At 32.2% G+C, this 13,990-nt stretch overlaps 1 protein-coding gene and 1 long non-coding RNA gene across 3 annotated transcripts in view; one reads left to right on the forward strand and one right to left on the reverse strand.

Annotated features, from left to right (window-relative positions):
• The window catches only part of CSMD3 (CUB and Sushi multiple domains 3), a 1,311,859-nt gene that overhangs the window by 43,404 nt on the left and 1,254,465 nt on the right, over nt 1–13,990 (reverse strand). For both annotated transcript variants that reach the window (XM_038555367.1, XM_038555366.1), the window contains 4 exons: nt 12,721–12,906; nt 10,617–10,790; nt 8,388–8,570; nt 3,775–3,951 (listed from right to left, as the gene is read on the reverse strand). In XM_038555367.1, coding sequence (XP_038411295.1) covers nt 3,775–3,951; nt 8,388–8,570; nt 10,617–10,790; nt 12,721–12,906 — 720 coding nt within the window. The remainder of the gene's footprint in view (nt 1–3,774; nt 3,952–8,387; nt 8,571–10,616; nt 10,791–12,720; nt 12,907–13,990) is intronic.
• The window catches only part of LOC111098528, a 39,864-nt gene continuing 36,614 nt past the window's right edge, over nt 10,741–13,990 (forward strand). Inside the window, exon 1 of the long non-coding RNA XR_005368563.1 lies at nt 10,741–11,011. This is a non-coding gene — a long non-coding RNA (uncharacterized LOC111098528). The remainder of the gene's footprint in view (nt 11,012–13,990) is intronic.

Below are 13,990 nucleotides of genomic sequence, written 5' to 3' on the forward strand. Positions count from 1 at the left end.
AAACAAATCTTTTAAGTGGTCAATTCATTAAGAAATGATATAACTCTGTAGAACTCAGAATGGTAAATGCAGAGAAATTGTAAAAACTAAAGAAGAACAGGCTATAAGTTAACGAAACAATTCCATATGCATTATACGTAATGTGTTATATTTAACATAACACATTATGTTAAATGTGTGAAGATCGAAAATAAAGCAAGAAAACAAAGAGAAGGAAAAATACAAAAGGAGGGAATGAGGTGAACTTGATAAAATTGTCCCTTGAGTCAAAGAGACTTGTGTTTAAATCTTAGATCCTACATATACTAGCTGTGTTACCATGAGGAAGACAGTTGTATTTCCTCTGTAAGATACCATTTCTTCAAATATGATACAGAAAAAACAAACAAACAAACAAACAAACAAATATGATACAGAAAGGCTAACAGTATTTAAGTGAGAGAATTTGTGTAAAGTACTTAGTACAAATCCTAATGACTGGTAAATACTCAATGATAGATATTATTCTTTATGAGTAAAAATAATAACAATTTGATTGGAAAGAAAAAGAATGGAAAGTTTTGTTTGGTTTAGGTGGGCTTGCCAAAAACTGTTGCTAAGGCTTTGGTTTGGAAATTCAGTTCAGGCACTTTACATTTTCTTCATATGTAATTTAATTCATTTCACATTCTTATTTAGGTCCTTGTACAGAGATGCTAAAAAATAGTGTCTTCAAATGGCAATCAATTAAATCAAAATTTATTAAATATATTTAAAATATTTATTATTTGAATTTAACTTCTCTGGTACATATAGGAAATTATTAAATTGAATGGAAAATTCCATCTATATGTGGTAGAAATAACTGTTCAGCAGTGAGGTCTGCTAGTAGTCAGTAAGTCAATTAAATACTTTGATGCCTCAGTTTCCTGATTTACAGGTTCAAGTCTATAATACAATCTCTTCCAGATCGAAAATTATATGGTTCTTTCAATAATGTGTTTGAATTGACTTCCACTGCAAATTAACGAGAAGAAATCTGAGTCAGTGGTTGTAATTCAGTTTGACCACCACATATAAGCATTATCAATATGTTAGAGTCTTTAATTGTAGAAGTTTAGCCTATTTTGATTTCCATTGAAATCTCTCTCTGTGCTCCTCTTTCAGGGATATTTTTGGCTTTGTTTTTGGTTCGGATTGCTACTGGGCTGTTGGCACTTTTTGCCTATCAAGTGAATCAACTATTACCAATTCTCAGCTTTTAATTTAATAGTGATTCATCATTTAAAAGCTAATGCTCGGGGATCCCTGGGTGGCGCAGTGGTTTGGCGCCTGCCTTTGGCCCAGGGCGCGATCCTGGAGACCCGGGATTGAATCCCATGTCGGGCTCCCGGTGCATGGAGCCTGCTTCTCCCTCTGCTTGTGTCTCTGCCTCTCTCTCTCTCACTGTGTGCCTATCATAAATAAATAAAAATTAAAAAATAAATAAATAAAAAATAAAAGCTAATGCTCAAAATACCTTATTTAACACAATATTTCCCCTTGGAGAACTGACATAAGGAAAGAAACTTTCTTTATATTTTTGATATGTTATTTGCAACCAATCTGTCTTGAATTAGGTGATATTTAACTTGATTTAGAATTTCTAAAGAAAAATGAAGACAATCCAATTAAATGCAATTTTCAGTCTCAAAAACTGAAATATGTTTATTTATCTTTAGCAAAATTGGAAAACATCTTAAATAAAAGACTTAGGTATTTATCCATGACTAAATTAAATTGTTATTTTGTGAAAAAATATGTTATTTAGCAGATTTTCTTTACTCTGAGTTACTCATTATTTCAGTCTTTTTGATAATTGTATGTTAAATGCATACTATATTCCAGAAACTTGTGCCATGTTATCTACAAAATTATAAGCCCTCTCTGCAAACATTTTAAGATGTAGGGAAATTATAAGTTATGTATACTAATAGTTAAAATGTAAATGAGACATTTCATCAGTCAACAAGCAATTACTTAGCCACTCATATATTCGGTTCTGTGGTTCTATGTTCCACTCTACAAAGTTAGAGAAATAAATAGACCTGGTTACTACTGTCCTATGAAGTTTACTGTTTAGCAGTGTAAGTCATTGCCATTGGGGGAAAAAAAAAGTTAAACATAATGGAGATATCCCTTTCAGTTAAAAGGGATATGAAGAAGAAATGTCTTGGGAAGGCTTAACCAAATGTGTCATTTGAACTGATGATTAAAAGATCCTGGAATACAGTTATAAAGGCTCAAATGAAGTAGTGTTTTATGGAAACAGTAAAGCATATTTGTTAATTGTTAGATTTTTCACTATCACAAAAAATTGGCACATTTTCAAAGTAAGCAAAAGAATTTCTTTCCTTCAACATGGAGAAATCAAGGAGAATTTATTCTCCATTTGAAACTACCAGAAAAAAGCAAGCAAGCAAGCAAGAGAGAAAGAAAGAAAGACCAGGTTCCATCGGGCATTAAAGCACAGAAGCACAGTGATCCTTGAGAGACAAAACAAATGAGGTGAGTCCTACAATTGCCCCATCTTACTGTGGTAAGAGAATTTCCAGGCTTTGGCATGGGAGGAGAATCCCATGTGGAGCCTGGCTGACTCCCTGAGTTGAAGAGATGGATCTACAAGTCAGAAGACAACAAAATGGATAGAGTTTGAGACAGAGTACCAGAGAGAACATGTACAGAAAAAAAAAAGAGAGAGAGAGAGAGAGAGAGAGATCTAGAGAGAGGTCCTTGAGTATTCATCAAAATACTGATCAGTTTGTGAGGACCTGCCCAAAGTCAGGTAAAGAATTACCAAAAGATTGATGTAACAATATCTGGGGCTGACATAGGGCCAGGAATATTTTTACCGACTCCAATCAACAACTGGCAAGTGTTCTGCTATTATAGATGTGCCTAATATGTTCTATTCAGTGCTTATTTCAATAGTCTCCTAGTTACAGCCTTCACCTTTTAAAAGACACAATACACATGAGGCACCTCAATAGCCTGGTCATTGCACACAATCTTTGCAGGCCAGATAGTAACTACGAGTGACTTTCTCCAGCTACGCAGATATGATGTGACATGACTTTGATGGCATCCTCCTCTGGGGTGATTCATTTAGCCAGTCATTCAGATACAAGTACTCACAAAAGAGTTAAATGATTAAAAGTAGGGAAATGGGTCACTGGCCCATACACAGCGTAAGGATTGTCTTTTCAGTTGGTTTCTGGTCAACATCACATCAGCCAAGGGCTGCTCCACCACTGACACTGAAGAACAACTATTGACCTTTGCAACTTCATAATGTTAAAAGAAAAACAAAAACAAAAAAACCCTGACAAAAGCCAATACCTTTTGGAGTCCTGGAGCAATGTGTTCCTCATTTACAAATTTTAAAAACCAAGTCAGTTATTGATATGTGTTAGATTGACAAAATAAAATTGTTTTCTTGGATATTTGATCTTGATTACAGCTGATAATTCATCTCCATTCTTTAAAAAAACTGTTAAATTACATTTAACAGCACTGACTTTCTGTGGCTCCTCTTTCCTCTGCCAATGGAGTACCTTGGTAAGTCAACTGATTCTTAAAGTCACTCATGTGCCTTCTAACTATAATACAACTACCACCTTTTAATTTGAAAGACGATATCAATCTTCACAATCTCACATGATTTGATTAAGTTTGCAAAACATACATACAAATTTATATATTCAAATATTTTCTCACATAACTGGTGATAGTTTAAAACAATGAGAAGAAACTTACTTGTACAGTTAGGCAAAGTTCCAGACCATGTTCCATTGGCTGTGCACTGTCTAACTGAAGGTCCAGAAAGGATATATCCTTCCATACAGGAATAAATAACTGAACTGGAAAACGTTGTGCCATCAATCCGAAAGACTTTTCCATTGGCTGTCGTTCCTGGGTTTCCACACTGTACAGCTATAAATAAAACAAGATGGGTAAGAGTGTATATATATGTATAAGAGTGTATATATAAGAGTGTTTCTTAAGTATATAAAATATATATATATATTAAAGTTCCTTTCACAAAAACAAATGACTAAAGGGTGGCTTCAAATTATCCAAAGGAGCTATAAAATCTAAAATAAGCATTGGATTATCTTTTATAAGTAGCTGAAATTCAAGATGAATTTGTGTTAATTCTATTAGATTAATTAGTGGGATGCAAATCATCCAACAGCTATTCTTTTAAGACTTTTGTTAGTAGTAACTTTGGTCATGTTGTGCCCAAGATTGCAAATCCGAGAAACCACCAAGGAGCTGACACTGATGCAAACGCATGAGGGTTTATTTGCAAGCTGGAGCTTGGGTCCAAGTATACCCCACACAATGGAGCAGGGACTTGGACCCCGAGGTTAAGAGGCGTAGCAGCTTTATAGGGGCCAGTGGCCAATGGGATTATAACATATGCAGAAAGTTGCACAGTCATGTCGGTCCACACATCCACACACAGGTGGCCAATTGAATTACATTTTTCCCTATAGTATCCATTTGGGCTGGCCTATTACTTTGGTCAGAATTGGCGCTCAGTTTTGGCAGGCACAAGGCGGGGTTACATTGTTATGAGCCGATTTCTGGTAAGGGTGTGCCCAGCGGCTTGACTAGGGTGGGGCAGCGCCTTAAGCAATAAGCAGGTCATGTGGGGGTCATACAGGAGGTGGTGGGTGCAGCACAAAATGTAGTTAGTCCTGCTCTGCTTGTCCAGGGGCAGGGGATTTTTGTTAAATTTCCTGGGTCCCACAGTCAAAACTTCACAAAGCCATTACTTGAGTATTGTCTTTGGGTACTATGAAATCTTCCAAAGAAGGATCTTAAGAAGGTCTGCCTAAAAAGCAACTCTGTAGCAATGCAAAACTGTAGCAGATGTAACAACAAGATGCAACAGAGATTCTTCTAAGAGGATAGATATAAAATAAGCAATTTAAGTATTATAAACATTCCATGTATATTTTTATTTACATAAGCATATAACTGATTTGCACTGAAACTTTATTATCTCTATTTCTGGGCCAAGATGTCCAAAAATAAACTGAATAAAAATAAAGTAATCAAATTCTATGAATGTTTTGCACTAAGTTTGCAACACAGTCTAAACATGAGTCACAAACACAAATGCCTTATATGATTAATTATCCTGTATTATGTTTAACTATTTGCCATTAATTCTGTAAGTGAATTTTTAAGATACTTAAGAGCAAGTCTGTATCAAATGTAACACTAAATTTGGTATAATATAAGAAGGTATTTTAGTATTTTATAGAATTTAAGGTTATCTTTATGAACATGTAATGTACTTACAGTTTCAAAAGTATTATCTATATCACTTTCTTTTTTTCTTTAATCTTTTATTTATTTATGATAGTCACAGAGAGAGAGAGAGAGAGAGGCAGAGACAAAGGCAGAGGGAGAAGCAGGCTCCATGCACTGGGAGCCCGACATGGGACTCGATCCCGGGTCTCCAGGATCGCACCCTGGGCCAAAGGCAGGCACCAAACCGCTGTGCCACTCAGGGATCCCTCTATATCACTTTCTGCATCTTATCTAATTTTCCCATTGATACTTTGTCATTCTTTTGTATATTTGTGTGTATGTGCATGTAGGAAGCTTACACATTTCATACATATACAGCAAAGTCAAACTCCAGGTAATATTTTCAGGAAACCATATGATATAATAAACATTTTTGTCTGTTGTCAAGAGTAATTACTCTCTTCTATATTTATTAGTACCTGCCTAAGATAACAATCTGGTCATATTTATTATGTATCATGACCCTTGACACAACACAAGAACGGTTTGAAAAGCATTAATAATATAGTTATTATAGTTATAGTTATATATATATATAGTTATAGTTAATATAGCTTATATAGACAAGTGTGTACATTGGTCTAATTTTTAAAAAGTTTTTATATAAATCCAATTAGCATGCAGTATAACATTAGTTTTGGGTGTGCAATTTAGTGATCACCACTTCCATTCAACACCCAGTGCTCATCAAAACAGGTGCTGTCCTTAATCCCCATCAACCCAACCCACCTCCCAACCTCCCCTCTGGTAATCATCAGTTTGTGCTCTAGAGTTAAGTCTGTTTCTTGGTTTTCCTCTCCCTTCCCCCACCATGATCATTTGTTTTGTTTCTTAAGTTCCAAATATAAGTGATATCAATGGTATTTTTAAGATAAATTTCTGGAAGTAGAATATTTGGATAATTTTTATTTTTGAAAAATATTTTTAATTTTTTGAAGTATATATAGACTTACCCAAGGTATAATATGCACTTGTATCTATAGTGTAAAAAAGTTTGCTTGTTTTCACACATCTTCTGCAACATCATGCACCATAATTTTAAAAATCCTTGTCAGTTTGCCAAAATGCTATATTCTTTAAATTTGTATTTTTCTATATATTAAATTATTTTAACACATTTATTTGATATTTTTATTTTCACATGTGTTTCATTCATCACACCCATACATTCTATGAAAGCTTTTACATTTTATTGTTACTAAAGTAATATAATATTATAAAAACTTTGGAATTGAGAATAAAAATACTACAAATTCCACCACTCTCTTCTTTTGTGTACTACCTTTTATACTTTGTCTCAAATAAATATAATTTTACATGATTTTACCAGAGTGCATAATTTTGAATCCTAATTTTGAACTAAGTTTTGCATGATTTACATTTTCTTATGGCCTTTATTCTATTACTTTATATTGACAATATTTTATTGATATAATGTAAATATACAGCTACTTATGTAATATTTTTCCTGTATTTTCAAAATCTTTGCAGTTGTTGCTAGTCATAATCAATTAAAAATATAAAATTGCATCATCTACAATTATGTATTTTCTTTAATACTTTTATTTTCCTTAGGGGATAAAATCCTTAAAAGTTAATAATTAAATCAAAGCTATATATATTATGAATAAATATGTATTTTTATTACCTAAATTATTAAAAATTACCCTAAAATATTATAACAATGAAAAAACCTCTAGAAATGTTTTAAAGTTCTAGTTTTGCTGCACATACAGCAGAATTTCATTTTAAAGCACATGAAAAAAGATGCTTTGACATTGAATATAATTTTCTGATTACTAGTTATGTAGAATTTTTTTCTATGCATTGCATTTTTTTTGGCTCTTCTATATTTTCTGTTCATTTCCTCTGTCCATTCGTCTACTAGAAACTGTTTTTCTAAATGATTTGTATGAGTTCCATCAATTAGAAAAATGTTAATTGTTATATTTGCTATAACTCCTGGTTCTTTATCTATAATGTGCATACTAACAAAACAAGGTCAGCATCACACATTTCATCTAAAACATTTTTTGCAGCTCAGCTGAACAAAGGAATGGCTTAGTATGACTCATGTCATGTACAATATAATTATACAGATTTTTCCTTTGGAAAGTAAGTTTGAGAAATATGCTTCTTCTTGTTTTTTGCTTAGCAATATTGTTTCTCAACTCATTTCCCTATAATAGCAACTAAGCTACAAGTTTCCTTTAATTAGGATTAAATTTGGCAAAGTTAAAAAAAAGATAACTATCTTTCCTAAAATATGGACATTAATTTCAAACATCATAAAAAGTATCTGAAATATGATCAGTCAAGAAACTGTCAAAAAAGTTATATTTGGAATTATTTCCTATTTGTAAAACCAATACATTTGGTATAACATCAAATAAATTTCATAAATACCTTTGCAAGTTTAGTTGATGCACTAAAATCACCTCAAAAATAACTATTTAAATTTAAGGATAGTTTTTCAGCAACATTTCATTTTCTAGTCAATTGGTAAAGATTTAATTATGTTACCTTTGAGCCAGTCAGAATGATTAACAATTTTACTCAAACACTGAAAATTTTAAGGATTCTAGCTGCTAACAACTGTACTCAATAAATAAAAATCTCATTTATATTTAGGCATTTTCTATATTTTTCTATTTCTACAAACCTGAAAACTGAAACAGATCTTGAGGTAATGTTAAGAACAATCTATTCCTTTTCCCTGATAGTGTCTCTAATGTGAAGAACTGTGATAAAAGGAAAAAAACAAACCCTTCTAACAAATATTTTTAACTTCTCTAATTGAGATATTTGTTATGATGTGAACAATGCTTGTGTATAAATAGCCCTTGAAATATTTTTTAAATAATTATTACCTATCATAGTTCTCTTATAGGATGATTTCAGTAAAACTGGAATACCACTGCCTTTTTTCCGTGGTTGCAAACAGGACGCATGAGTAGCAGTAATTTCATCTGTAGTAACCAACTGAATTTGGATACACATTAAATTCCAATGCTTTTAATATATTTATTTTCTGCTTAGATTACCTTTGCATTCTGGTTGCCTTCCAGTCCAACTGCCGTTGGCTAAACATGTTCGTTCTTCTGAGCCATGAAGGATATAACCAATATCACAAGCAAAACGTACAGAACTTTTGGTTCTGAAATCACTTTCCTGTCTAGAACCATGCCCAGGAGTACCTGGATCCCCACATGTACCAGTAGCATCACCTGAAATTCAGTACAGTTCAAGTTAATTTATTTCGTTAAACATTTCCTATGTTCATGATTTAGTCCAACATTCTTGTAGGTTTTTGTTTTCGTGCATGCTGTGTTTTAATATGACAGGTTGAATGGGTAAAATCATAATTGACATTTCCATCTGACTCCAGTTATTAAAAAAGCCTAAATGAAAAAGAAAACAGTTGCAGAGTATAGTTGCAGTCTCTTTCCATATCGGTGATATGGGGCCTATTAAACAGGTTAAGGACATTTCATTAGTATTTCCGAAGCCTGGCTAATAACTAAGTTAATGGAAAATTTACAAATGATGGTACTAGGAGCTCAAATGACAATGGATTTATGAAACTAACATTAAAAACTGAACTTGGTAATTTGCATGTTTCTTTCTCTGACTTTCCTAATTGCTGAAAATCTTTGTGTGTTAAATTAGAATTGTAATGTGCTGGAAAATGTAAATGCTACAATATAGTATTTCCTGTAGCCTAAAATGTCACCCCCTGATTTTCTCTACCAACGGCCATTGACCAAAGATAAATGAATTGTATCTTTTCCAATATGAAAACATAAAAATAAATTGTAAACAAAGATGAAAATTCTGGCTTAAGTTCTAATAAGGATTTTGTTCATGACTCGGTATTCATCTTTTAATTTTAGTATTAAGGATTTATTCAGTTCCTTTATCATGTCTTAAATAATTCTAATCACAGTTGCCACAGTATTATTGTATGTTGAGAGAGAGAGAGAAAGTTGAAGACATATACACTGAAAACACTATTTGTCTAGATGCCTTTTTTGACATGCCTGGTGTATTTGGAATCCTTTATACTTCCTCATTTTCATGTGATGTTATATTAATCACACAAAACTTTAAGATCACTATTTCGCTTTTAAAGATCTCTGTGCATATTTTTTTGTAATTCAGTAGCAGTTTCCTAATACACTGGGATGTATGCATATAAGTTTATGTTTTAATGCATAGTTATCTGAATTAACTAGGAGTTACTCCAAGATAGAAGTTTTAATTCTCATTAAAATCGGTTTTATAGTCACATTAGAACTAATAGTTTTTTTTTTTTTTAAAAAAACCTGTAGATTAAATTTGAAGTCCCAAGCAGTCACTTCACAAGGTTAACCACTAATTACCAGGAGATTCTGAAATAAGTAACCATTTCAAAACTTTTACTTCTATAGGGAAAACAATGTAAAACAACATCTAGTAAGTCATCACATGATCTCCACAGAGATAAAATAATATAAAAATGATGGGCAATATATGAATTAAAAACAGGCAGAAACATTAACACCAACAACTAGTCTATGGGTAAAAATGAATACAATAAATAGTATCAAATAGGGAGACAATACAGATATAAAACTTAATTGATATTTGTTAAGAAGAGCAATGGCTTAAACAGCTCAAAAGAAAAATTATTAAATACTCTGCAAGCAAATTTTTAATTTTAAATAGCCTCAATATTCATTTATTATAAGATAATTCTATTGTGGTTACAGAAACTCAGGAGTTATATATTGCCTATTAACAAAGAAAATTAAGATAGATAAATATCTTTCATAAAACTTGGCTTAGTTTACTTTCAAACATTTCGGGCTTTATTTTAAAAGTATGCTATTAAGCAATGGACTATGTAGAAAGTTTAGTAGAACTGAACTGTAACCAAAACTCTTGCAACAACATTTTGCATCTGCTAAAATGGAACAGTTCATTTTAATGAACAAAAGCACTATATACACAGTAGCATCCTAAAACCAGTTAATTATTTATGTTTGCTACAATGCAGTTCAAAACATATACCTGTAATTTAACATCTATTAGAGGAGTATTAATTTATGTTCTAAATTTATATTGCCTTAAGTAGTATTCAAATACATGTATAAACTATGTTCCAGCTTCTTTCATGAGATTTTCAAAAATGTATTATTTTATCTCTTTTTATTGTTTTGTATATATATTCCTAATAATATTACTTAATAATGTAACTTCCAACCCACATTGTCCAATTTTCCAAGAGGTACCTGAACAATGAGGTTGTGATCCACTCCAATGGCCATTTAATTGGCAAGTCCTTGATGACTGGCCTAGAAGGGTACGCTTTCCTGTGCAGGAATAGTGAACAGTGGACCCAAAGGTGTACTTCTCACCAGACAGGACTGCATTAGGAGGAACGCCAGGGTGTCCACAGTCAATCACTACAATACATAATTATTGAATATAAAATTTTTTTATATCTCCTATCGAACAACCTGCACCATGCTTTATAAAATAAATCAGAAGTAAATTATCTCTTCAAATATAACTAGCCTCCAGAAGTCAAAAGTCGATGTTAAAGCTGGCTTTTCAAAAACAAAATGGAAGTTACAGCTACATGAGCAATCCTGTTAACCCACTCACCATGTTTAGCAGGAACATGGTAAGTAAGCATCTATGAGTGAGTATAAGTCTATTATATGTGGGGGTGGTGAGTGTGTGTTTATATGCATATATGCATGGGTTTAAAGTGTGTATGTGCCTGGACAAGGATATGCAAGTTAAAGAGAGGAGTAAGGTGAATCATCTAGGTAAGGACCTACAATGCTGTATAGGATTCAAAATAAGCCCACACAGAAATTAAAAGGAAAGAATTCTGAAGGTAAAAGAGAGGCAATGAAGATAGATATGTGACACACAATCTAATAATGCAGTCTAGAATAATTCCATTCCCAGCCAGTAATGAATAAATCATGCTGTACAAAATGAATACTCAGTGGCTAGTTAACTAAAACACTACTAACCATAGCAGAATCAAATACTAGTGCATTGTAGAATTTTCTTTATAACCTAGAGGTAGCTTGGCAACTAACTGTGTACCGCCTTTTAGTTATAACTTGGAAAAATATTGAGTGCAATATGACTCCAGAGTTTTAAACACTACATAAGGGGATATAAACTTAATAAAACCCTTGAGTGCTTTGCAAACTGCCAGAGATACTATAGGAAACAGAGAAAGGCTAAAAGTATGAGAGCTAGGATAATCTGAAGAAGTTCACGTTTACATATCTTATGAAATATTTTTTTAACTTTAATGCTATAGCGACACCAAGTCAAGTGAATTAGTCAACTATTAGACCAGACTGTTTACAAAAAGAAGCGAAATACATTTTAAGTAAAAGATCAATTGAATTATTTGCTACCAAAGCTGAAATTTAATGAACACTACATGAAGTTTTGTTTCTTCATTAGTGCATGAACTATGTCACAATATTTTTTAAAAATCCCACACTGTAAATATAAGGTGCCTTTAATTAAAACATTATCATAAAATAATTTTATAATTTAGTACAACCAAAAATTACTTGCACAATGATTTCTTGACACACTACTCCTTCAATCTATAAAGTTCTTCTCTTTCTTTTCATGATTCATCAATTTTGAGACATAGCTATAGTTGAAACTTAATAACTAACTGAATATTTCAAAGTCAAGTTCATTTCTCTATGTTCTCACATAATTATTTCTGTTAAATTATTCCCTTACTACACATTCTAATTTTATGCATATCTGCTATAATTTACCTTATTATATTCTACAACCAACACATGACAAAATACACTCAAATAAATGTTCACAGACTCGAAAGATAATGTGTATCAACATTTACTCATTTGTATGTATATGTGTCTGTAATATGATAAATGTCTAAATCAGTAAGTTTTAAGTAACACATTTGTCTAAATCTTTAAGTATTCTAAAGCCCTGGTAGACGTTTAGATTAAGACTAATATTGTCTTCAATGAAATTTAAAATATTAATACAAAAGAAAATCTAAATGTAATTGCTTCTTATGGGATGGTAATATCATAGAATATAAAAGATGTTGCTTTTCCTAGTCTATCTACCTTACCAAAACTCAAAATCAAAGAAACACATGAATAGTAATAAAAATGGCATTTGGGCATTGCATTGGAAGAATATAGGGAACTATATTTTTAAAAATGAAACAATAAAATCAAAAGTTAAACTAAAGTAATACTTAAAAACAAGAGCTTTCTGATATATAGCTCTAGATAGTTTATCAGACAATAAATATCCATATTGCTTCCATAGCATTTTCTCAAGGAAGAATTCACATTATCTACTTACTGATACATTCTGGTAAGGGTTTGTCCCACTGTCCATTTGGTTGACATATTAAAACTGAAGATCCAAATAAGAAATATCCAGGATTGCAGTCATAGAATACCACAGTGCCGTAGGTGAAATTTCCATGTTCTATTTTACTTTCTCTTTTGGAATTGGCTGGAATTCCAGGATCAGAGCAGTTCACCACTAAACAAATGACAAATTTTGCAAGTTATGTTTGGAGTAATGAATATAGATGAACTTAGATTTCCATTAGAAATGGAGTTTCAAAGGTTAATTTAATCAAACAAACCAAAGATTCCAGGAATAAAATTAATTCACAGGCTAGATAATGAAGTGAGATCCATGTGGTTGAAACATAGAAAAAAGGAAAACCATTTGGCAAAATTTTTTGGATAGCAACTCCATAAGTATTCTATTAAGTACAGATGTAAAGAATGATACTTTAAGCTATAAACCATAAAAAATTTAGAAAAATTATAATTTGGTTGTACTTTATCAGACAGTGAACTATATCATACCTCTTTGCAAATGGAAAAACAATAAAAATTTCTTTAATCTGTTTCTATAGAAAAAAAAAAAAACAATAAATAAACTCCAAGTGTTGGCATCATAGTAATTCAGGACTCAATCTCTAAAAAATATGATGCCAAAGATAAGTTACATTAATTACAAAGCAAACCACAAGTAAAATTATCTTAATGACTTTTTATATGCAGCAATAAAATAGGTACAAGATAACAGAGCTAAGCAGTTAAAATAAAACTTGCTAACTCCTTACTGGACACATTGCCAGAGGCAAGGGGAAAAAAAAAGCATAAATGAACTTTTGGGATTTTATCAAGATAAAAATGTGCATACCAAAGCAAACAATCAACAAAACTAAAAGGCAACCTATTCAATGGGAGGAAGATATTTGCAAATGACATATCTGATAAAGGGTTAGTATTCAAAATATATGAAGAATTTACCAACTCAACACCCAAAAAACAAATAATCCAGTTAGGAAATGGTCAGAAGACATGAATAGACACTTTTCCAAAGAAGATACACGGATGGCCAACAGACAATGACAAGATGCTTAACAACAAACAAGATGCTCAAACCCCAATGCTCATAGTAGCATTATTTTTTTTTAATATTTTTTATTTATTTATTCATGACAGACACAGAGACAGAGAGGCAGAGACATAGGCTGAGGGATAAGCAGGCTCCCTGCAAAGACCCTGATGTTGAACTCGATCCCAGATCCCGGGATCATGCCCTGGGC

The sequence above is a fragment of the Canis lupus genome, chromosome 13, assembly GCF_011100685.1.
Source record: "Canis lupus familiaris isolate Mischka breed German Shepherd chromosome 13, alternate assembly UU_Cfam_GSD_1.0, whole genome shotgun sequence".
NCBI lineage: Eukaryota > Metazoa > Chordata > Mammalia > Carnivora > Canidae > Canis > Canis lupus.